The sequence below is a fragment of the Amphibalanus amphitrite genome, unplaced genomic scaffold (assembly GCF_019059575.1).
Source record: "Amphibalanus amphitrite isolate SeventyFive unplaced genomic scaffold, NRLGWU_Aamphi_draft 000808F_arrow, whole genome shotgun sequence".
NCBI lineage: Eukaryota > Metazoa > Arthropoda > Thecostraca > Balanomorpha > Balanidae > Amphibalanus > Amphibalanus amphitrite.
The window spans coordinates 264,222-289,642 of record NW_024882302.1 but is presented as its reverse complement, the minus strand read 5'-3'; the positions used below and the strand labels follow the sequence as shown (position 1 = coordinate 289,642).

Here is a 25,421-nt window from a genome sequence, read left to right as displayed (position 1 = left end):
ATTACTCTCCTTTCACACTTTAAATAAATACTTTTGAAATGCATTTACTAATTAATTTTACAAAAACGGCTTATAATTTTACAACGTCAAAATACTTATTCCAATTTCCACCATCAAACCACCACTATATTACTTGCTTACAGAACCGTGCGCACAGTGCGCGCAGTTTTATGGTGACGTCAGAGGGTGCTTCCTCAGTGGCGCCCCCTGGCGGGGAACGCGTGCAAAAAGTCCAGCTCTTAGGCATGTCCGACATTTGTCGTCCGAACGAATGTTGTGTGAAGTTACACATTTGTCTTTTCTGCGCAGCATTTGTGTTTGCCATTTACCGCACCAATGTTCGCCAGCGGTGGTGACTTTTCCTTACCTGCTCACGAAACGTCACACACGACATGACGTCACCCGAAGACGTCATCAAAAAGTCCAGCTCTTAGGCGTGTCCTATAACAATACACGCAACGGCTGGAAAACACTGCGCCGGTGCGCCAGAATTGACAGCATCGCCTGAATCTCAGCGACCAATCAGCTTTCGACCATCCCAGTGACGTCACATTGGCAGCATTTGGTAGCAATTTTCCTCCTATGGCCCGGTAAAGGGACAGACCCCCCCTGCATCCCATTGCCTTGCCACAGCCCTATACCACAGCCCGAACATCAATTTGAATTTAATGAATTTAACGGTAAGTTTCACTGTCATTTATGTGTAACGAAACTATTTCATACATATTTTTCGAAATTTAAAACAATTTGACGTAAATTCATGGACCTATTCATCCATGCCATTACAATTATAGAGTTCAGTGCAAGTGGCCGTTACACAGCGGTGGACGTTCGGGGAAGGTAAAAATAGAGAGCACGCATCTTGAGACCGTAGCACAAATTGTAGCATATTATATTATTTCAGATTATTGTGGGAGTCAATTCTTGTAGGTTCGGTGCCTTAGCCAGCACTGTGCAGCCATGTAGCTTTTCTCAAGGCCCTATATATACTGATGCCGCCTTGCTGCAGCCCAAAGCCCCAGCAGGCTGCATTTGTCCTATTATTATTCATCTATGTAAATACTCTTCGTGCCAGTAATAAGGTCAATAATGTCAATGCTGTTGGGTATAGCAAGGCGGCTATGGCATATAGTCCTAAGGTCAGTCGGGCAAACTGCAGGGAGGTTATCTAAAGAAAGACTAATCTAATAAAAGATTATGATGTCATGAAAATGGGCTGAGCGATAACCATAAAAGGAGTGATAATATATGTTGTCATTTTTCCAGAGTGTAAGAATATTTATGCACGAGACTTTGGATTTAAGACCACATGGGGAGTTCATTTATAAACAAGTGCTTAAATAATCATTTAAGCACGAGTGGTCTTAAATTGCAAAGTTGAGTGCGTAAATATTCTTGCACGACGGAAAAGTGATGTTAAGTGTATTTAAAACAATTTTATGTCGTGACTTATTATCACGAATGTGCAATACTGCCCATTTCTGTATAGTATTGTGTGTAAAGAGGGTTATTTGTGAGGTAAAGAAAAAAGTTGGGACTTGATTATTGGGGAAGAGGAAAGAGCACATGATCATAAATAATAACCCAACTGCAGCCAGAAATATATATTTATAAACATGAGTCGTTTGTTCGGCTCCTTGCATTAATTCACACTTGCTCTCTTCGTTCAGCTGCAAGTCCTGATGTCTTCTTGATCGGGTTGAAATTCCAATTTCAGAAACTTTAGATAATACACTACGGTTTTAAAGATTATTAGGATTTTTCACCACATGTTTTCATCTATAACCAAGTGAATGCTGCTGCCAAGGCTGCTGCAAGGGCCTGCAAGGGCTGCTACGGCTTGGCTGTGGCGACGACGGCGACGTTTTGCAAAAATGTCAGTTTGTTTTGTCTGCGAGCAGTTTGCACGTGATTTATGCACAGCAACCTCATATTTAAAACACAAAATTAACATGGCGTTTTCCGGGAAATTGTTAATGTTTTAAATCAATATTTACATTATATTTCCGACATATACACATTCAAACCCTCCATATCGGTCGAAGAAATGCTCATATCGGTGATATTTTTTGCCATTTACTTTTGGTGCAATCCCAAGTAAGAAGCAAATTACATGATATCCTTTGGTCTCCTGATTTCATAGCTGATAGTTATTCAATGCACATTAAACAAGTTAAAAAGCACTAATACACTATGGAAAGTAATATCAAATTGTTGTGGCGAAGCAGTGCAGTGCCGAAGGCAATACCTTGGGAGAGATTACAGGCAATGGTAACTGGTAAGTCAAATATCATTGGTCGAATGCACATGAGTGATGAGCCTGAAGAAATATGACCCAAAAATATCAAACAATTATCATTTTACAGCGATTTTGCCAAACATCCCCACTTTAGTTATGTATGCAACGTCGTGGGAGACATAACAGAATACAGGCAATGGTAAATCAAATAGTTGAGTTTAAATGGTGGTGTAGGGCCGAAAGGCTGGCTTATTTATGTATTACGAGCGAGCAAGCGCAGCGAGCGAAGCGAAGTCTTCAATATAACGGAAAAATCTCAGTATGAGCGGCCCGGCCCGGCCTGTAACGCTTTTGAGAGGCTTATATCTCAGCAACCGCTGGACCGAATGGCCTGCGGTCTTTTTTGCTGGGTAGCCCCATCCCTTCTACCCCGTAATTGACTTCTTTTAACACATCTCAGTGACCGTCGTGGCACGTGCCACGTGAAAAGTCAAGGGTGTTCAAGCTGTTTTGCAAATATAGTGATTTTTAGAGGCGCATATCTCAGCAGCCGCTTGGGCGATTGTCTTTTACGGTAATTTTTGTAGGGTAGATGCATCCCTTCCACCAAAGGTCGGATACTCTTGATCTACGTGAGTGACCCCCACTGCACGTGCAATACAAAAAGAGGTGCCATTTTTTTCCCATTTCAATAACTCGGTAATTACTGTGGCGATTTCGCTGAAACTTGGCATACAGGTAGGCACCCACCAGGCAATGCATTCCCATGTGTTGCGGTTAGGGTGCTACTGCACGTGCGCACGTGCAGGGCTCGCTTGCAGATCACGAGAACGGCTGGGCCGATTGCGCTCAAATTTGGTACACGGTAGGGGACTGGTTAGTAGGGTGCCGTGCAAAAGTCAGTTTGGACCCCGTTTGCACGTGTGCACGTGGAGAATGCCGCTTCCAGATCTAAGAAACGGCTAGGCCGATTGCGTTCAAATTTGGCACACCGCTAGCGACCGGTTAGAAGGGTGCTTTGCACAAGCCCGTTGAAAGTACCCTCTTGCCCTTCCGCACGTGCAGGACTCACTATCTCGCTCGCTCGTTCTTCGTCCAAAAGGCGTTTTACTGGTTTATTTATTTATTTATTTGGGCTCAAGGATAACAGGCTGAGGCATACATGGGCCCTTTCAAGTGTCCAAGCACTGAAAATGTGTCAAATGTGACACACAAACACATTGACAGGAGCAATGCAACTACGATACAATTTTAATATGCTTTTATATATGTTGACACATTGGCCCTAAGTGCCCTTAACCCGCGCCCCGTAGGGCTAACGGCGGACCCTACCACCCGTAGGGGGGGGGCGTTTCGGCCCCCCCTAAGATCTCGGAAATTTACCGGCCGATTTTCAAAATTCAAAAGGCGTTCGATAGCCCCACCCGGGAATTACCTTGTGACTAAATTTCATTGACCGAGGTCAAACAGGTGACGTCACAGGTCAGGTCAAAGGTCGGATTTTCACCGTTCACAGGCATTCCAAGAAATGTGTTGTGAAATCGAGTAAATTGGTAAGTTATTGAAAACCATCGATGGTACATTGTTCGTCAAACACATACTTCGCTATCTGAGGTCACTGATACCAGGTCAGGTCACAGAGGTCAGGTCCCTGGCCCCTAGGGGTCACAATATGAAAGTGTCGTGTGATGCGTGTTTTATGGTCCATTTTACATGACAAATGCGATTATGTGGGTCAGGCAGCCTTAACGGCCAGCTTTTGTCACGTTTTGGTGAAGGTCAGGTCAAGGTCAGGTCATATTAGGTCAAATTTCAAAGTTGATATTTTTGCATAAAATGGGTAACGATTCGATGCAGCTCGTCACGGGGAGTCTAATGTTGGTCTTTGTTTTGCTCTACGATGTCTAGAACTGTCAAAAATTGAGTTTGAAAATTTGACGTCATCATTTTGAACAGTTTTTTCGCTATAACTTGGCCAAAAAACGAGATATCGATCTGAAATTTGGTATGTAGATAGAAGACTGTAGGAACTATTACATATATTCCGTTTTTTCGAAACTCAAAAACTTTTTGGATTTTTTTGGCTAATATATCCAAAAATTTTGGCATTTTTGATTTTTGGGGGTCAAAACTCAAAAATTTCACAAATCTGAGATAGCGGTTTTGTAGCCCTGTCCATTCTATGTACACCTTTTTTGTCTTGATCATTTTTCTGTATCTTCAAAGCTGTAGGCCTGACAGCTCTTCTCGCGAAGGTCTTTTTTCGGTCGAAAATGGCAGAATTTGACGTCATTCTGACGTCATTTGTGGCCAACCTATCATAGTCTCTGGCAAAATTTTTGGTCACAATTTGTAAAATTGATGCCCGGAGGGGTCCTGAAAGTTTGGTGGCGATATCTCCAGCCGTTCAGAAGATATCGACGGAAAAGGACAGGGGGGGGCCGTCTCGCCCCCCCCCCCCCTACGGGGCGCGGGTTTAAGAATCATGGAATACGTCAGCATCAGTACACTGAAACAAAAACTTATTAACAAACGATGGTGCTCTAACAAAAAGTTTCGTTTGTACTGCGTCTACTCTCGCAAATGGAACATTAAAGGGACTATCCCACCTTTAACATGGGGTTTGAGTTGAGATAGCCAAGTTTGCGGCGAGGTTCAGAAACCACTATCTATCTAGGTTGCAACCCCCGCGGCCTCTTGGTGTTGAAGAAATTCGTTCCCTTCATTTGAAAATGGGCCTTGCACATTTAGCACAAGGCCCTATCTTCAACATGGAGCGACCGTTAGTGTGACGTCACCTCGTTTAGTCATTCTGATTTAAATGGGTTTGTTCGTTGAAAAATCGCTTTAAACTTGGTCTGAACTTTGTTGTGGTGCCTAAACAGTAAAAAGAATCAGCTTTATGACAGTAATGTGGCCTGGGGAAGGAGGTACTTTTGGGCTGTGACGTCACATATTTGAAAGTTTGTGTTTGGAATATGGGAAGCCTAAGATGTTTAATGAAAAATAAATGCCAGAACCGTGTTCCTGGTCATCCAATCTATAAAGTCGGGCACAATTTAACTGGTTTTAACAACATTTTAGAAGGTGGGATAGTCCCTTTAAGACACCACGTGTTTCTCGTTGCCCTTGGTGCGATAAATACCTAGAGGGAAATGGGCTAAAGGGCTGCACAATCGGTATGATTTCTATACAATTTTGCAACAAACATAATGTCATATCGTCTACGCCTATTCTCTAGACATGCAACGCCAAATAATCGCAGTAAGTCACTGTAATTGATAGCTGTTGATGAGTCTTGACATCGAGTATAACAATATAGCCAAATAATGTTTGGTAAAGGGTAATGGGAATGGTCGATTAGGTTCAACTGTTCAACTATTAAAATTTAACATTAAGTGGCAAATTCAGGTTTTGGTGATATCACACTATAGGGGAGAATGGGGCAGATTCCGTCATGAGACACATCCTGTCAGCTGGGTTTTCTCGAGAACTATCGAGCGCAGGTATGCTTTTGTATTTTGAGATGTTTGTTTTTGCTTGCCAAGGTTCAATACTATCAATACAACACCGTACCTACCTGTATTCATATTTGACAAAATGTGAAAAGTTGATTTTGCAACGCAAATCTGAACTTTTTGACTAGAAGAAGACGCTAGTTCATGACTATTCGGATAGCGTGATGGTGACTGAATACTGTTTCGGGCAGTCATGAGTGTCAGTATTATGCCAAAGATAATTTTGTCCATAAAGTCAAAAAAAGCAAAACATTTTGATTTTCATCGAGTGGGGCCCATTATGTCACTCGATCCGGGGCAGATTCTGTCCCTGGCAGAATCTGCATGCCGCCGTATCGCCCGCTCCGCAGCAGAGCTGGATCACGGATGGCCACCCCTCGCCGCCCCGCCAGGGCTAGCCTGTCTCCCAGGGGCCACGAACTCAGTGAGTGCGCGCTGCTCGTCACGCGGTGTGGGACGTGCAGGTGCGCGCTGCTCGTCACGCGGTGTGGGACGTGCAGGTGCGCGCTGCTCGTCACGCGGTGTGGGACGTGCAGGTGCGCGATGCCGGTTGAGGTTGCACTGGCATTGCAGTGCTGATTTTATATGCCAATTGGATACGACAGGACCCCCTCCCCCCAGCCCCACTCACACCCAAACAGTATGTCATCAGAATTACCATTTTAGACAGAGCATTGCTTTAGTGGACTTGTGCACTCGCAATAACACCTAAAAATACGTATCAACATAGGAAATTTGCAATAGTGGCAGATGAGCATTGAAAAGCACAAGTGCATTCATGAATTGGTTCGAAAATTCGCAAGAGGGTTCACACTTCACCCAACCCTCTCCCCCTGGAGGTGTCTAGAAATAGGCATTCCTGGCGAGTGATAGAAGACGTGAGAAAATTCGGTGTCAGGATCAATTGATATGGCTGTCGGTTTCTAGACATTGTAATTTGTAATGGACGAGGATGAGTGGAACACACTGAAATGAAGCATTCCAGAGACAGTGGATGGTGCGAGATGATAAAACGATGTGCCTCATTGCTGACAGACTGTGCCCCGTATATGGGGTACTTTCTGTCAGATGACGCATCGACAGATAACCGACTCTAGCGTCGAAACCACTTGAGGTATAACCGGAACACCAGCGGCGCATTTGAAGCTCTTGCTGTAGGGAATATGCCAGGGAAGCATCAAACTGCACCTGTTGAAAGTGTGCGCTCGATAGCCATTTTGTAAAAAGTGACAGATGTGCCCCAGTCTCTCCTACGTAAAGGGGGTAATTTAATGTCCCCCCACCCCTCCCCTAGCGGCTCGTGGGTTATAGCTTACCTATAGCAGCCGGGGTGGTTCAGTTTAGGACTGACTCATTGTTGATGCTATCAGGCCGATCCGATGACAGCTTGGACTATATATGAACAATTTTAACATGTTTGGGGTAGCAAGTACTGTGTCATAGCTTTTGAACTATTTTTGTTTTTGGCGAAACAATGATGGCTACGACGCAGTGAGAAAAGTCTTGTACACCACTGTTTCCAGAGTCGGTGAGAGGGTCAGCAGCGAGCGTTTTCGAGTGGCGGCGCTGCAGTGAGCAGTCGTCCTCTCCTGGCAGCACCGGCCAGCCTGACACTGGTCACTGCCATGACTGCTGACCGCCGGCCGCACTCCCCCAGCCGCAGTCTCTCATGGAGTGCCGAAACTGAAATTCATCTGTTTGATGCTATGACTGGCTATAAACCGGTTGGTAAGTGACGAATCTTACGCTAGCATTTCTGGTAGGTACAACTATTGTTACATTGACCAGCTGTTTTTTCATGTAATCGATTAAAAGTTCCTTTGTGCAGTCCACTGTACCTTCAGCTTAACAACCCGCGCCCCGCGGGGGGTCCTGGATTTCCACGCCCTGCTGGGGGGGGGGGTGTTTGAACACCCCCCTTCTAACTTGGCTCCTGGGCCAAGTAGCGATACGCGGAAGGCGGTGTTCGAAAGAGCGCCAAAACTAATGACGAAATCACTTCGGTCACTTTTTTGGTCAGGTCAAAGGTCAGGTCACTAAAGGTCATTGAAGGCAAAATTTCGTCCATTTTCAGGTCAAATGTCGACAAATTCCAAGAAGCCAACGCATAACTCGGGAACCAATAGAGCTACAGCGCCGCGGAAAAGCGCATTCGATAGCCTTATTAACGCCATTTCTGACTAATCCTCACAGATTTGACCTAGCGCCAACGGTTTTGCCTGCAGGGGGCAAAACCTGCCAAAATAGACGTTTTTTTAAAACAGTTTTTCTGCAATAACTGTTGACTCAAGCATTGCACGAGCTTACTTGTACCGGCGTCGTTTTCCTCTCGTCAAGGCGCATCGAATGAACTATTACTTGACCTTGAACGGTCAACTTGAAAATTTGACCTCGGGTCAAGGTCATGACCTGACCGGAAAAGGGTCATGTTGCGTATCAGTCGGTCCGTATCGTCGAGCTGAACACATCAAAGGCATTTTCATCGCTTTAGCATGCCCCTATCAAAAGTTATTCGTGAAAAACTGTTAGATACCATTCGTGACCTGAGATGACCTCAGGGGCATAAACAGGGGTCACGGATACCATTTTCATGTTCAGTGTGCCTTACTGTGGACGTCAAACCGCGTGGGACGCGACTTTTTCGCAATAACTTTTGAATACGTTGCCTCTCAAGAACGAAACTTCGGCAATGGACATTTCAGACCCCGGCCTAATTTTTTATTATTAAGGTTTTTAATGTCAAATAAATATTTAGGGTACTTCCCGTTCACTCGTAATGCTAAGTGAAATATCAGCCCGGATGGCGGCTATCGTCAGGCTGCTCGCGAAGCCCCGCCTACTAACTACGAATTCCCTGCCATCTACCGTTCAGACACGACTGCCATCTGTCGATCGATCCTCACTCAGAACCGGTTCTGCATGCTGTGTGCGTCGGGTCTCAGATGGGCGGACATCTCGAAACCGAGATTGTTCAGTATGGCCTTTTACCAGGTTTTTTAATCCGAGAAAAAAACCGAGATTGTTCAACATGGCCCTTTACCAAATTAACTATACGAATTATTGACTTAGCAGCAGGGATGCAGAGCCTTGAACATTTGAGTTAGCTCCAGCTCCGGCTCCGGCTCCGAGTAAAATGGCAATACGGCTCCGGCTCCGGCTCCCACTCAGGGCAAAATATGACGGCTCCGGCGGATCCGGCTCCCCTCCGGCTATGCGTACCGGTGCATTACGGAAACATTTAAGTTGGGGCATATTGGGGCTTGGCAGGATAACACGAAGTGTACTAACCTTCCTGGCGGTTTGATATCTACAAGATCCTAAAATTAGAATTTTAATTAAGAAAATTAACTTGACTGTGTAAATATATTATATTATTATGTATCTCATTTACGTAATTACGTTGACAAACTTATTAAATAATCATTTAATTATTTTCTGTTATTCTTAAATCATCGTAATATTTGGCGTACGCGTATAGTCTTCCTATCTGGGTGACATTCTTAGCGAGTCGAAGAAAATATTTCATTGATGGAAGTGCGAACAGTCAACACTCGGTCCATTCTAAAGAGAATACTCTATGTAGGTAGATATTTGAGCCATCATTCGCCATGCACGTTATGTCCACAAACACCATCTGAGCATTCATACCCTGTACCAAAACAAGTAGCATGTTTCAAAGAGTATATTTAGTCTACGTCATCATCAGACTCCTGATCAAACGAAAAGTCGTCGTCGTCGTCGTCGTCAGCGGTGATGATGATGCGGTCGATGCTCTCCTGAATGTTGTCCGTGGTCCAGTAGCCGTCTTCGAAGCTCCTGGACCGACGGACTGCTCCGGCCCACACCTCACTACATAGTGACGAGAAGACGAGCCTCTTCTAGCCTGTCCTGGAGGTCGGCTCGGGTGAATCTCCGTAGAGACGACCGTACGTGGCGCTTCATGCACCCCCAGACCTGCTCTATCGCGTTCAGCTCGGGGTGTCCCGGAGGAAGACGGACCACCTCGTGCCCCCACTCGCGGATGATGTTGTCGACGACGAACTGAGGCTCTGGCTTGTTTTGTTGGCATAGCAGCAGCAGCTCAGGTCTGGTGGCGCCGGGCGGTACCGGGATGTCGCGCTGGGTCAGCCAGTTGATGAGGTCGGCCTTCCTGGTGGCGCTCGTCGGACAGCGGCTCTCCTCGGTCAGCACGCTGTGGTAGGGAGCGTTATCCAGCACCAGCGCTGACGGCCGACTCAGCGACGGCAGCAGGTGTGACGTCAGCCATCGAATGAACAGCTCACTGTTCATCTCCCCATGGTAGTCACCACTCCTGTTCTTGGAGACGAAGCTGAGGAACGAGCCGTCGATCGTCCCCTCCTCGGATCCGGCCGCCACCACGATGAAGCGCTCACCGTCTCCCGGTGGGACCTGGCGGCTGTACGTCGCACTGGTGGCAGCCTGGGTGTTGTCCACCCACTCCCGACTGTGGCACATCCTTGTGGTAAACCACGTTTCATCAACGTACACGATTTGATGCCCGTTTTCTCTATGTTGCTTCAGTTTGCGCAGAGCTTGAATGCGGCGGCAGACGATGTCCAACGTCTCCTTTCTGACATACATCTTTCGTTGCGTTGATCGGTAGCGGAACCCCATCCGATGCAGGATTCTACGCAGCGTGCTCTCTGAGGTACCTGGTCGCAGGATCCCATCGGCAGTCAGCCCATCCAGTAGACGCTCGACTGTCAGGAACTCCTTGTTGGCGAAACGTGCGTACACGTGACGTCGGATCGCGCCGATGGTGAAGTTGTCGATGGTGGTCGCTGGTGTCGGCTGCTGTGCTGCTGCGCCAGATGTTCGCTGACGCTTGACGAGCGTCCTCACACCGCTCTCCGTCATGCCCAGAATCTCCGCCGCTCGCGCATAAGGCCTGCAAAAAATCGTCACGAATCAATTGCAGGTAATAAAATGATGCAGCACCGGGAACGGGAAATGGCAAAAACAGTCACACAAAATACATTATGTTTAGGGCTTGTCCCGAAAAACAACAACAATACATTAAGGGCATAACAAGCAAGGTTCCAAAATATGTATATCATAATTAATGACAAATGTTAGCATATGATACGTTTACATATAGCGTATGTATAATGCTATAATTAATTGTGATGTAACGTTTCAAAAAAAAAATAATGCAACTATAGGATTCATTCCGTTATAGAACCCTTCACGAGCAAAATTTTGGAATTGGCTATATTGGCTTCTTGGCATTTTATATTATACTATATTATAATATGTATATTGTTATTATTATATTATATTATATTAAAGGAAAAGGGCCACCTTCGTGAAATATGAAGATATCGTTGTTTTTCATTTTGACATTATTATTTTTCATTTTCTTTTTAAAACTGGTGCCAGAAGTGCACAATTCGCGAAAAAGTATTTAAAACTATTTAACATATTGGTACTATGTTGATACTCTCTACGGCACCTACTGTATGATGGCATAGCGATGACGTCACACTCAAGCCAATCAGCGTTCAGAAGACAGACTCGTCGGATTGTGTCAGATAAGCTGATTGGTTAAAGCTGAGCTGGTTGGAGCTGATTGGTAAAAAGCCAAAGCCTCGCCGCGGGTGGCTGTATTGTCGGATAAGAACGCATTCCTGGGATAAGGACGCATTCCTGGCGTATTTTCTTTTAAAATTGCCGATAACTGCGAATGGAGGCCGAAATCGGCCGTAAGGAGGTAGACAGATAGGTTTTCGGACACGGGCTACAAGATGGCTATCTCAGTTTCAATCCCCATGTTAAAGGTGGCCCTTTTCCTTTAATATATTATATTGACATGGCATATTATATATAAATTGGCTATATTGGCTTTCTGAATGACAATAGGGGAGAGCGGGGCCAGTTGAAACACGGGGTCAGATGAAACATGGTTTTATTTTCAACAGTATGCAACATAGGGCGTTGCCGACACCATTGCGCATCCGCGCTCGACCACTTCCTTTGTCAACGGCGTTTGGGCGGCAAACGGACGGAAGAGTTACGAACGGAAGAGTTACGAACTGAGGAGACTGATCACTTTCTTACCGTTTTAGGCTGATGAGCAGTTTATCGCGGCTTCCTTCACGGTCAAATACCGACAAGAGGCGCATTGCAAATACATTCTTGCAGCCCTTAGGGCAAGCATGAATAACGTACGCCATGCGGCTGGGTGTGTTGGCAGGAAGCACCGCGTACCAACCCCTACGGTACGCGACTGACCGGTCTCGGGTCAGGTAGCGCCTCAGGCAACGGCCAGCCGAGGCGGAGCTTAGCTCCAACGTCACACTATGGCTCCGCCCCTTGTGGAGTAGCCTCTGCTCACCGAGAGTTTCAGGAGCAAAATTTAACATTACGAGTGAACGGGAAGTGCCCTAAATATTGATCGGACATTGAAAAACCTTAGTAATAAAAATTAGGCCGGGGTCTGAAACGTCCATTGCCGAAGTTTCGTTCTTGAGAGGCAACGCATTCAAAAGTTATTGCGAAAAAGTCGCGTCCCACGCGGTTTGACGTTCACAGTAGTTGCTTGTAATTCAGTGTTTGGGAGTGTTTATAATGGCTTTCGTCCAAAAGAGGCGCCTTTCAATTTTCTCCCACTGACTCAACGGGGAGGTCGCAAAATTGAGCCAGGGGCCCGGGAGCGATTTTCAAGTTGGGGGGGGGGGCAAGCCTAAAATACCTAACATGATGCATATGAAGCAGTGACGTAGCTAGGGGTCTAAGGGGACACGTAACCCCCCCCCCCCCCCCACCATCGGTTTCAAAGGGACCCTCGGGTCCGAGAGGGCTTGCGGCGCCATTTGACTGCTGAGGGCTAACAATGGCTATATTTCGACTCAGAAGGGCCCCATGGGCTCGTTAGAGCACCTCATGGGCCCTAAATAACCACACTAAGATAACCATAAGGGCCCCATGCCGACTTCTGAGGGCCTGTTGCAGATTTTAAGGGCCCCTCGGTGGTCTCCAAAGGCCCGTTACTGGCCTCTGAGAGTTCTTACCGGCCTATGAGGGGCCAGTTCTAGGGGCATTTCCCGCCTGTGATGGTCACACATTTATTTTTCTGAGGGCCCCGTAACGACAACTGTGGGGGCCCTAATCGGCGCCTATGAGGGCCCACACCGGTGTCTCAGCGTTTCACACCCCAAACTCTGAGTGTCTACACCAGTGCCTATTAAAGCTCTATGTCGGCGGCTCTGAGGACCCAACAGTCAACACCTGCGAATCTAAAGGCCACCCACTGGTGACTTTTGAGGGCCCCACACCGGTGACTGAGCTCTAAAGGCCCCACACCGGTGACTCTTGAGCCCTGAGGGTCCCACCGGCGTCTGACAGTACCATGCCGGTCTCTAAGGACCCCACAAGACTTCTTCTGCCGGCCTAAGGGCCCCTTGCCGGTCACTGAGAACCCCCTGCCGGCTTGTAGAGGGTTCGCGTCAGCAGCTCTGCCTCTAAAGACCCCACAGGCTACACCCGTCTGTAACGGCTCCACACCAGCCTCTATGAGGGCCCAAAGCACGCCTGTAAGGACCCTCACCGGCGCCTCTGAGAGAATCACACTAGCACCTCTGAGCGCCCACACCGGCAACTGCATGGCGACCCCACGGCCCACCCTCTACAAAAAGGGGCCTTTACTCTGTAAAGGCCCCTTACCGCCGGCTCTGAGGGCCCTACGCCGGTGATTCTGAGGGTGCTACCGATAACCGAAGGCACCACACAAGCCCTTAGTGTCGCTGAGCTTTAATCCCATACCGGCCTTCCGAGGGCGCCACGTCAGTGTACTCATTGCCCCACATCCCTCCCTCACACCCGGAGCGGGTAAACTGTGTTATACCTATAGCAACGAGTTTACCATCGTTTTACGTTATGTATTTCTCAAAGTTGACTCAAAATGGTCCAGTATAAAATCTGGCCTGCCAAACGTATGGCCAAAGCCAGGCCAAACCAAAGCGGGATGACAAAAGCAGATGTTGTCAAATCGATACTGTATCAGCAGAAACCGTTCAGATGGCTAGGAAAATGCCGTGTGTTGATGTTTATAGATGTACAAAGGAAACAAGAAGGAAAGAAGTCCGGAAAAGGGAGGAAAGATCCTTTCACGCTGCCTCAATCAAGGCTATATAACCGCCTCAATGTTGAGGGGGCGCCGCCCCCTCGGCTCTCAAGTTGGGAGGGGGGGGGGGGGCAAGCGCCCCCGCTGCCCCCCTGTTCCCGGGTCTATGAATTGAGCTTACCTTAGGTCATCGATATCAGAATTCTGAGATTTACATTTTGTACACACCATTGCTCTTAGTAATCGCTGAAAGTTTCAAAGCGACCGGTCACTCGGTGTAGCTATGGCAGGCATTGAAACTTTTTATGAGGTGAGGTCACTTAAAGTGACATGGTGACCTGACCTTGAATGACCTTGGTCTGAAATTTTTACTACATGTGTAGAATTGATGTATAATAAGGTGTGCCAGCGCCGCCGTTTTTTTAAGATATTCGCAACAAAAAAAAAAAACACACACACACACTAAGGGGGTATTCCTAACACCTCCCCCCAGCAGGGCGCGGGATAACATGCGCAGTGGAAGGGGGGGGGGCGGATGCTGCTCACCCATCCTGTTTTTCGCCAATAACTCGCGCCGAAAACATGATATTAACGTGGAATTCTGGCTACCTGTGAAGGATTGAATTGCGGATCTTCTCGTGCAAGAAATAAGAAAATCGGCTCACACCTTTTCTAGTAATGCGGTGTAAGCATCCTGCCGCCGCGGCGGCGCGGCTGCCGGCGACGGCCGTTACGCGCCGCCTGAACTGTAGACTGTGCCGGGGCGGGACGGTTCCGTCTTAACATCGCGCTCCTTTATTCGACCCGCGTCAGATTTTGTGATACTTAGTGCTCCCATACTTTGGGGAACAGTCCATTAAAATGCAAAAAGAAGTTCTAGAAGTTCTCAGCAAGTTTTACCCATATTTGAAGTTTGAACCCAGTGGCGTAGACAGGGGGGGCCATGGGGGCCATGGCCCCCTTTCCGCCCAGCCGCCCAGATGGCGCCCCAATTAGCGCCGACTAGGCTGATGCCGTTTTACAGAAGGAACATGAATTAAAAAGCGATGTGCAGGCAGGGATCGAACTCAATATCTCTTTAGGGGTGCCTGGACACCCCAATGTTCTCCAGGGCACCCCCAAATAGGACCTGAGCCCCCCAATGTTTAAGGGCGCCCCTCCGGAAACCAGAATAGGTATTCCGAACCCCCAGGGTCGATGGCGCCCCTGAAAGCCGCTGGCACCCACCTGAACGGAACAGTCGCCCCATTTAAGGTTGATTGCACCCCTCTGAAGTTCACAGCTGCCCCATTCGGCCCCATCCAAGGTCGATGGCGCCCCCTGAAACCACTGGCGCCCCTCTAAAGCACTAGCATTCTTCTCAAGATCACAGTCGCCCTATCTGAGATCAATAGCGCCCTCAAGAGAGCCACTAGCGCCCCCTTGAGACTGAAGTCGTCCCGCTTGAGACTTAAGTCGCCCCATTAAAACCCAATGACGCCCCTCCAGAGCGTCCGGTGCGCTTCTGAAGATCACAGTCGTCCTCAGCCGAGGTCGCTGGCGCCCCTCAAAAGTCACTGGCGCCCATCTAAACGGAGATCACAGCTGTCCCATCTTGAAATCGATGGCAACCCTCTGAAACCAATGGCGCCCTTCTAGAGTACCCGGCGCCCCTCTGAAAATCATATTCGCCCCATCCGAGACAACGCCCCTTAAGACTACAGTCCCCCCCCCCCCCAAGTTCAAGGCGCCCCTCTACATAGAGCGTCCGGCGTCCTGCTGAAGGCAACAGCGGCCCCATCCATGCCCAATGGCGCTCCTCAACGCCCCTCTAAAGATCACATTCGCCCCATCAATCCAAGGTCGCTAGCGCCCCTCAAGAGCCACTGGCGCCCACCTAAACCGGGACTTCAGTCGCCCCATCCTAAATCAATGGCGCCCCTCTGAAACCACTGGTTGGTGCCCCTCTGAAAATAACAGTCGAATCATCCGAGATCAATGGTGCCCCTTCAGAGCGTCCGACGCCCTACTGAAGGCAGCAGTGACCCCATCTAAGCATTATACCCCTCTAGATCACCCGGTGCCCTTCTGAAGATCACATTCGCCCTATCCAAGTTCGTTGCCGCCCTCCAATAGTCACTGACGCCCATCTGATTGGAGACTTCAGTCGCCCCACCCCATTCAAGATCGATAGCGCCCCCCCCCCCCCCGAAACCACTGACGCTAGGTAGGTAATTATTTGACAATGGGGCTGTCTCATCGACACCAAGGACCCTTTTCAAGATGCAGCAGCCAGGCGGCGCCGAGCTGGGCTAGGATGTGCCAAGCGTTTCTTATAAGGCAGCCTCGTTAGTGCCACCCCTCGTTGCGATACCGCCCCTCAATGCGACGCCGCCCATTCACCGTACAATGCCACCCCTCAATGCAAGTGCTGCTCCCCCCCGCGCATTGCCGCCCATTATTGTGATGTCGCCCCCGCCTAGCAGTGCGGTGCCGCCCCAGCGTACGCCACACCGACGGAACGATCACTTTTGAAACTTTCAGAGATTGATAAGACTAACAATATGTATAAAATGTTTATCTCGGACTTTTGATATCTATGACCTAAGGTCAGGTCAATTTTGCGACTTCTCCATTAGGTATAAGTCAATTGGAGAAAATTGAAATGAGCCTCTTTTGGACGAATGTGGTTCAAAACCCTCTCAAACATCGGTTCATAGGTAAACATAACACACTGAATCGATAAAATGCACCTGTGACCCTTCTGTGTGCCCCTGAGGTCATCTCAGGTCATGAACGGTCACCAGCATTTTTTTGGCTATACCTTTTGATAGAGACGTGCTAAAGCGGTGAAAACACGTCAGATGTGTTCAGCTCGACGATACGGATCGGGTGATATGCAGCATGACCCTGTCCGTCAAGGTCATGACCTTGACCTGAGGTCAAATTTTCAAAATGACCTTTCAAGGTCAACGTATAGTTCATTCGACGCGTTTTGAACTTTTGACGAGAGGAATACGATGCTGGCAAAATAAATGTCATCACTGTCTTGAGTCAAAAGTTATTGCAGAAAACGATTTTAATAAAAACTGTTATTTTTGGAGCTGTTTCCCTCTGGAGGCTAGTGGCAGTCAGTTATTGGAGGCAGTCATGCATGTCCACAAGTAGGGGCTGCACGCACTAGACATCGAATTGTTAAGGTGATGTGTGGAGAAAAAATCCAGAACGTATGTCAGCGTTCGGTCGCCTCTGACTGCAGTCACTGCTGGTATGACAATGAGTTGGGATCTCATGGTGGATCTCATGGTCTTAAATGTTCAAGTATTTCCTTGATTCCAATTTAGGCAATAAGTCGCAGCGTGTATCCTACATACGTGCGCTCTGAGATTCTAAACACGGCAACCCCGATCGACTACAGGCTGCAGCCCACAGGTCATTTCGGATCAGAGAGTGAGCCCGTATATTTTTCCTTTTTTTTGCAAAGAATAAAGATTTTGCCTATCGATCAACGTATAGTTATTTTACCGTTTCGAATTCGCATGGATGCGTATTTTGAGAAAAAAAAAATGTCCGTAGCCTGAGCTCGTTTCCTATAGCATGCTAAAAATTCATCTAGATCAAGGCTTTTTGATAAAAAAACACTAGGCTGCAAATTGCATTAATTGGATTTTATGAAAATCAGCGAAAGCTGGTTCTTATGTACTTTGCAACACCTAGTAAATCATGCATGAACATGACGGTACATTTCAGACTGACTGTGACACCCCTGTCACTAGCTGACAATGGCGCCCCTCTCAAGGGAAAAAGTCGCCCCCTCGAGCACCATGGCCCCCCCTTTCGCTGATCTCTGGCTACGCCACTGTTTGAACCAAAAAATAGTATTACGTAACAGATTAACCATAGGATGTATGTTTCGCTACAAGGATAGACTGCCCAAGTCGAGCATCTCTGGTGTGGTTTACAAATATAGTTGCGCCTCATGCCAGGCGTCATACGTTGGCTCCACTTACCAACGCTTGTAGGTACACCAGAGTAGCTCAGCACTTAGGCAAGTCACATCGTACAGGTCAACTACTGTCATCTCCCTCAGCATCATCCATCAGAGACCATGCCTTGTCATGTCAATCATCACTAGGGATAGACGACTTTCAAATTTTGAGTAGAAGCAGTACCTACATTCCCTGATTTAAGAATTCTGGAATCGTTGTATATTCATCGTCTGAGGCCGCAAATCAACGACATGTCCTCGGCGTATCCACTACATATCACTGCTTAGCTGGGTACTTTTATGTAGCTGTTTCGTTGTGTACGTCATTGTACTTTTAATTGCATTAGGCAGTTTTCTAATGCGAAGCTGAACTCGAACTATTGCATGTGCGTGTGCGATATATTTTATGATCAAGGTGTGTTTGAATCATTGACCTATAATAAGTACCTACTTATTATAGGTCAATGGTTTGAATATGTATGTGTCCTGTATCAATTTGAAAAGAGTGTTGTCACTGAAGATGAATCTTGTCACTTGTGATTCGAAACCGGTCTGAATTTAATACATGAATGTCGTGTCATGCCTAACATAAAACTTTATATTACTTTTGATTCCATCAAAAGAAAGACTTTATGAACTCAAAACTAATGTTAGGGTGGGACGGTCACTTTAACGGAAATTTCTGGGTATGAGCGGCCGGCCAGCCATGCGGACGCTTTTGCGAGGCTTATATCTCAGCAACCACTCGACCGATTTCATTGCGGTAATTTTTATAGGGTAACTTCATTCCTTCTACCAAGTATTGGACTATTCTCGATGCATGTGGGTGACCCCTTATGCACGTGCCACGTGCAAAACGAAGAGGTGTCCGTTTTGTAACAATTGCAATATCTCCGTAACTACTGGGCCGATTGCGCTGAGAGTTGGCAGGTAGGTAGGCACCCACGAGGCAATGCATATCCATATGCCACAGTTGGGGTGCTGCTGCACGTGCGCACGTGCAGGGGTCGATTCCAGATCTCGAGAACGGCTGAACCGATTGCGCTGAAATTTGGTACATGGTTAGGGACCGGTTAGTAGGGTGCAGTGCAAAAGTCAGTTATGACTCATTTTGCACGTGCACACGTGCAGGGTGTCGCTTCCAGATCTCGAGAACGGCTGGGCCGATTGCGCTCAAAGTTGGCACATGACTAGGGACCGGTTAATAGGGTGCAGTGCACAAGCTAGTTGGAGGTACCCCTCGCAATTTCGCACGTGCAAGGCTCACCCTCTCGCTCGCTCCGTTGGTCGCCCTAAAAGGCGTTTTACTGGTGTTATATTAACTGTGAAAAGACTGTTGTAACGCTTTTGAGACGTGTCACTTCGTGGGATATTTGATTTGCACCCTTTTGTAATTGCTTGCTCCCAGGGCTATGCGAACCAGGTAGAACGTTCGCGACGTCCTTGCTCCCGACGAAAAAGTGGCGACAAAAATGAAATTATTAGCCGCGACTCTGGTGGCCAAACAACCTCAGGCTGCCTTGGTAACGGGGCAACATTGGTATGAGTATTGAGTACTCATCTAATAGTTCATTTTTTCAACGAATAACTTCAGGAAAAACAAAGAAATTCATTGGATTAGTAGAGGAATGAATGGCAGTTTTCATAAATGAGCCAATTTTTTATCAGACTAGCCTTAATAATAGGGGAGAGTGGGGAAAGATGCCCAGGGTTTGACTATGTCATATATTATTCGAAAATGACGATCGGATAGCCAAAACTTGGAGTTTCAACGGAAGCCGACATCATTTTTCTCCAAAAATATCACACTTTCGTGCCTGAAATATGATAACTTTTTTTGCTATCAAGCATTTTCCTGAAGAAGTGAAAGGGGGCATCTTACCCCACAGGGTGGAAAAGACGCCCCCTGGCGCTGGGTAAGATGCCCCCTGCACTAAAAGTGACATAAATAGGCACGTGAATCGCCTGAACGAATCAGTAGTCCCTTCGAGCCTGCAGTAGACACCAAACGTCATCGTAAGGGCCCTCAAAAGTAGTCGTAGGGGGCTTCAGAGGTCATCGTTAGGGCCATCATAGTCCAGCGTGGCCAAGCAAGCCTCCGTGGTGGCGTTCGGAGACCACTGTGGGGCCCTTATAGGTCTTCATGATGCTTGAGGGCCCTCGAGCCCATCGTGGGGACCTCAGATGCCAGCGCGGCCCGTGGAGCCAACGTGGGAGCCCTCAAAGGATGTCGTGAGGGGCCATAGAACCAATAATGGGGCCCACAGAGGCCGTCGTGAGGGCTCTCAGAGTCAGAAGCCGCCCAAAAAGTCGCTGTGTGGGCCGAGAGACCGGCATGGGGAGCACCCGACCGTACCGGACTCTCAATAGTCCCAGATCGGCTTTTGTCTCTCATCACAAGTATGTAATACATGATTTGACGGGCTGCTTGAAGGACAGCCTACGGATTTAGGGGGGCGTCTTTCCCCATCAGGACAGGGGGCATCTTACCCCAAGGTACCGAAGTAACATTAAATCAGCACAATTTGTTAGCCTTAAAACTTAACCCTGAAACAAACTGTTTGGGACACAGTACACGCATGTTAATGTATCACGACTATAGCAAGGGACGCAAAAATTATCTACCTTTTTTGATATTTACAATGTTTTGACGCCAAAATATTTTTTGAAAGCAGCAAATAAAAAACATGCAATCACCAGCCAGCCGTTGCCACACTGAGCTTCGCAAATTTTTGTGCAGTTAACAAGGCAGGCTTCTGCTTTACGCTAAGAACATTAATTTCCAGGTTCGATTCTTTGTTTCCCCGCTAGAGGGGGTGGGGCGTCTTTCCCACCCTGGGCATCTTACCCCACTCTCCCCTACCAAAATTAAGACCTAAACTTAACCACTCGTGCTTCTATAGGTTACCCCTAACGCTCTGGCCCCTCAAATCGTCACTTTCTTATCAGCCGATGAGCGTCGAGTATGGACTTACGCTGATTGGTCAGATTACTGCGTTTGTCGTTTATAATGCTCACGGTGCTGACAGTGCTGGCGCAAATGTCGCCAAATTTCGTAACGTTGAAAGGCCTGAGCGCACCCCTGCTTTCTCCTAACAGCACAGCTCGTTAGCCCATGCCGCTGTCAGCAGAGAGGGGATGCCATGTTGCATGTGCAACATGACAACATCAGTTTTTCATCCAATAGGGTAAACGAGTCTTTGCTGACAGCAGCACTGCAGCTGAATGTGTACAGGCATGCAGACTGTTGTCTAGCCTTAACATCACTTTCCGTACATTTCAGGGGTGAACAAGCATTTTCAGATGCTGATGATTCTGGAGCGGTTTTGTTCGCGGGTGCAGCAGGATGTACCAGCCGCGGCCATTTGGGAGCGTCTCAACCAGCTCTACGACATGTCGGCGCTGGTACGGCCACCAGGGCGCGGACGGAGTACGGACGGACGGGGCGCGGACGGAGTACGGACGGACGGGCGGACGGACAGACGGACGGGGCGCGGGCGGACGGACGGACAGACGGACGGGCGGACGGACGGACGGACGGGCGGACGGACAGACGGACGGGGCGCGGACGGACGGACGGGCGGACGGGGCGCGGACGGACGGACGGACGGACGGGGCGCGGACCGAGTACGGACGGACGGACGGACGGACGGACGGGCGGACGGACGGACAGACGGACGGGCGGACGGACGGGCGGACGGACAGACGGACGGACGGACGGGGCGCGGACGGAAGGACAGACAGACGGACGGACGGACGGACGGACGGATGAGGCACGAATGGACGGGCGGCCGCCGGGGCGCGTTCCTTCTACTGAAATCGCACTGCACTTCCATCGCTGACGGGTGATGTGATAAGGTTTGGTCTTGATCTGGGCGAAAAGGAAAGAAGTAAAACTCCCGGGCTGTAAAAAGATGTTTTTGCGTTGCTGTCGTAACTAACGGTCAGTGAAAGGTCGCCGTTCATTGGTTGGAGTTGCAGAGTTTGTCTGGAATGTTTGTACTTTGGAACTGGTGTAGCGCCGGCCGCTGCGGTGGTGAATGCGTTGTGGTGGTGGCTGGCTGCTGTGTGTCGGCGCCGGCAGCTGACCGGGGTGTCGGTGGGCGCGCAGGACGACCTGGAGGCGCTGCCGTTCCCCAACAGCCAGACCGAGTTCGACCTGCCCGCCGACGAGTTCGAGACGCTCATGGCGGCGCGACTGAGGCGCGCTGACCAGACGGCCGAGCAGCACCGCGACGAGCCGCGCCGCCGCCGCGCGCGCGACGACACGGGTGAGTGGCGGCCGCCCAGCCCGGGCTGACCGCGGTACTACCCAGCTCGGGCTGACCGCGGTACTACCCAGCTCGGGCTGACAGCGATACTACCCAGCCCGGGCTGACAGCGATACTACCCAGCCCGGGCTGACAGCGAAACTACCCAGCTCGGGCTGACCGCGATACCACTCACTCAGAGTTGAACGTCCAAACGACAGAGCCCGGACCGGGCCCAGGGAGCACAGCACCAGTCACCCGACTTAGCACTCCACCTCGCCCCCCCCCCCCCCAAACGCCCGCAGGTAGCAGCTCCACGCGCGAGAAGCGGAGAAGTGACGCCGGCGACTCTGTGCGGAGAGCGCCCAAGAGGGCAGCGCGCGACAGCGCTGGAAAGGCCGCCAGCCCAGCCAGCACTCCGACCGCAAAACGAACGAGGCGCATTTGAGGCGGACGCGGCGCGGCGGCGCCCTGATCGAGGACGCCTCTCCATCTGTGTGTGTATGTGTGTGTGCGGTGCCGGCTGTGTCCGCCCGTCGGAGACCGTCTGCTCGGTGTGCTGTCGGACAGTGTGTGCTGCCGGACAGTGTGTGCTGTCGGACAGTGTGTGCTGTCGGACAGTGTGCTGCCGGTCAGTGTGTGCTGTCGGACAGTGTGTGCTGTCGGTCAGTGTGTGCTGTCGGACAGTGTGCTGCCGGTCAGTGTGTGCTGTCGGACAGTGTGTGCTGTCGGTCAGTGTGCTGTCGGTCAGTGTGTGCTGCCGGTCAGTGTGTGCTGGCGGTCAGTGTGTGCTGCCGGTCAGTGTGCTGTTGGTCAGTGTGTGCTGCCGGTCAGTGCTGCCGGTCAGTGTGCTGTTGGTCAGTGTGTGCTGCCGGACAGTGCTGCCGGACAGTGTGTGCTGTCGGACAGTGTGTGCTGCCGGACAGTGCTGTCGGACAGTGTCTGCTGTCGGTAAGTGTGTGCTGCCGGACAGTGCTGTCGGACAGTGTGTGCTGCCGGATAGTGTGTGCTGCCGGACAGTGTGTGCTGCCGGACAGTGTGTGCTGTCGGACAGTGTCTGCTGTCGGTAAGTGTGTGCTGTCTGACAGTGTGTGCTGCCGGATAGTGTGTGCTGCCGGACAGTGTGTGCTGCCGGACAGTGTCTGCTGTCGGTCAGTGTGTGCTGCCGGTAAGTGTGCTGTTGGTCAGTGTGTGCTGCCGGACAGTGCTGCCGGACAGTGTGTGCTGTCGGACAGTGCTGTCAGGCAGTGTGTGCTGCCGGACAGTGCTGTCGGACAGTGTCTGCTGTCGGTAAGTGTGTGCTGCCGGACAGTGCTGTCGGACAGTGTGTGCTGCCGGATAGTGTGTGCTGCCGGACAGTGTGTGCTGCCGGACAGTGTGTGCTGTCGGACAGTGTCTGCTGTCGGTAAGTGTGTGCTGCCGGACAGTGCTGTCGGACAGTGTGTGCTGCCGGATAGTGTGTGCTGCCGGACAGTGTGTGCTGCCGGACAGTGTCTGCTGTCGGTCAGTGTGTGCTGTCGGTCAGTGTGTGTTGTGGGTCAGTGTGTGCTGCCGGACAGTGTGCTGTCGAACAGTGTGTGCTGTTGGTCAGTGTGTGCTGCCGGTCAGTGTGTGCTGGCGGTCAGTGTGTGCTGTCGGTCAGTGTGTGCTGCCGGACAGTGTGCTGCCGGACAGTGTGTGCTGTCGGACAGTGTGTGCTGTCGGACAGTGTGTGCTGTCGGACAGTGTCTGCTGTCGGTCAGTGTGTGCTGTGGGTCAGTGTGTGCTGCCGTACAGTGTGCTGTCGAACAGTGTGTGCTGTTGGTCAGTGTGTGCTGCCGGATAGTGTGTGCTGCCGGACAGTGTGTGCTGCCGGACAGTGTCTGCTGTCGGTCAGTGTCTGCTGTCGGTCAGTGTGTGCTGCCGGACAGTGTGCTGCCGGACAGTGTGTGCTGTCGGACAGTGTGCTGTCGAACAGTGTGTGCTGTTGGTCAGTGTGTGCTGCCGGTCAGTGTGTGCTGTCGGTCAGTGTGTGCTGTCGGTCAGTGTGTGCTGCCGGTCAGTGTGTGCTGTCGGACAGTGTGCTGCCGGTCAGTGTGCTGTTGGTCAGTGTGTGCTGCCGGTCAGTGCTGCCGGTCAGTGTGCTGTTGGTCAGTGTGTGCTGCCGGACAGTGCTGCCGAACAGTGTGTGCTGTCGGACAGTGTGTGCTGTCGGACAGTGTGTGCTGCCGGACAGTGCTGTCGGACAGTGTGTGCTACCGGATAGTGTGTGCTGCCGGACAGTGTGTGCTGCCGGACAGTGTGTGCTGCCGGACAGTGTGTGCTGCCGGACAGTGTGTGCTGCCGGACAGTGTGTGCTGCCGGACAGTGTGTGCTGTCGGACAGTGTCCGCTGTCGGTCAGTGTGTGCTGTGGGTCAGTGTGTGCTGCCGGACAGTGTGCTGCCGGACAGTGTGTGCTGTCGGTCAGTGCTGCTGTCGGTCAGTGTGTGCTGCCGGTCAGTGCTGCCGGTAATTGTGTGCTGCCGGTCAGTGTGTGCTGTCGGTCAGTGTGTGCTGCCGGACAGTGTGTGCTGTCGGACAGTGTGTGCTGCCGGACAGTGTGTGCTGCCGGACAGTGTGTGCTGTCGGACAGTGTGTGCTGCCGGTAAGTGTGTGCTGCCGGTAAGTGTGTGCTGCCGGTCAGTGTGTGCTGCCGGTCAGTGTGTGCTGCCGGTCAGTGTGTGCTGCCGGTCAGTATGTGCTGCCGGTAAGTGTGTGCTGTCGGACTCGGACAGTGTGTGCTGCCGGTCAGTGCTGCCGGTCAGTGTGTGCTGTCGGTCAGTGTGTGCTGTCGGTCAGTGTGCTACTGCTGGCGGTCAGTGTGCTGCCGGTCAGTGTGTGCTGCCGGACAGTGTGTGCTGCCGGACAGTGTACTGCCGGACAGTGTGTGCTGCCGGACAGTGTGCTGCCGGTCAGTGTGCTGTTGGTCAGTGTGTGCTGTCGGACAGTGTGTGCTGGTGGTCCGCCCGGTCCGGTGGTTGCCAGGTCCGGTGGTTGCCCGGTCCGTGGCCAATGTATTGTTTGCGCGGCTGGCTGCTACGCTCCCGCCGCGCTGGTCGGTGGACGCCACTGGAGCGGCCAACGGGTGTGCTGGCGGTGCGCGCACGCCGCGTGCCGCGTGCCGCATGCAGCAGCGGCTGCGGTCGGGGCGCGTGTGGCGCCTGCCCTGTTAGCGGCGGCCCGTGCGCCTCCGAACCGCTCTCCATTGGTGTCTGTATTAGAGGATAGAGCAGTGTCCTGAGAAATAACGAGGACGTGTCATCATGAACACAGTTGAATGGAAAATAGACGGGATCAATGTCAGTATTTCAGGAAATTATTCATTAAGTTATGTATCAGTATCAA

General features: G+C 50.2%; 1 protein-coding gene across 4 annotated transcripts; it reads left to right on the top strand.

The window, feature by feature from the left end:
- Positions 1 to 601: 601 nt before the first annotated feature.
- On the top strand, positions 602 to 25,382 carry LOC122366460 (MRG/MORF4L-binding protein-like). 4 transcript variants are annotated; one of them, XM_043338751.1, is made up of 5 exons: positions 602 to 680; positions 7,281 to 7,485; positions 21,091 to 21,212; positions 21,919 to 22,078; positions 22,363 to 25,382. In XM_043338751.1, the coding sequence occupies exons 2-5, from the start codon at positions 7,383 to 7,385 to the stop codon at positions 22,503 to 22,505; spliced, it is 528 nt and encodes a 175-aa protein (XP_043194686.1). In that variant the 5' UTR covers positions 602 to 680; positions 7,281 to 7,382; the 3' UTR covers positions 22,506 to 25,382. The 4 variants fall into 4 exon arrangements, with proteins under 4 accessions (XP_043194686.1, XP_043194687.1, XP_043194690.1 ...); XM_043338752.1 differs by lacking the exon at positions 602 to 680 and adding an exon at positions 687 to 840; XM_043338755.1 differs by lacking the exon at positions 602 to 680 and adding an exon at positions 855 to 1,139.
- Positions 25,383 to 25,421: the final 39 nt, after the last annotated feature.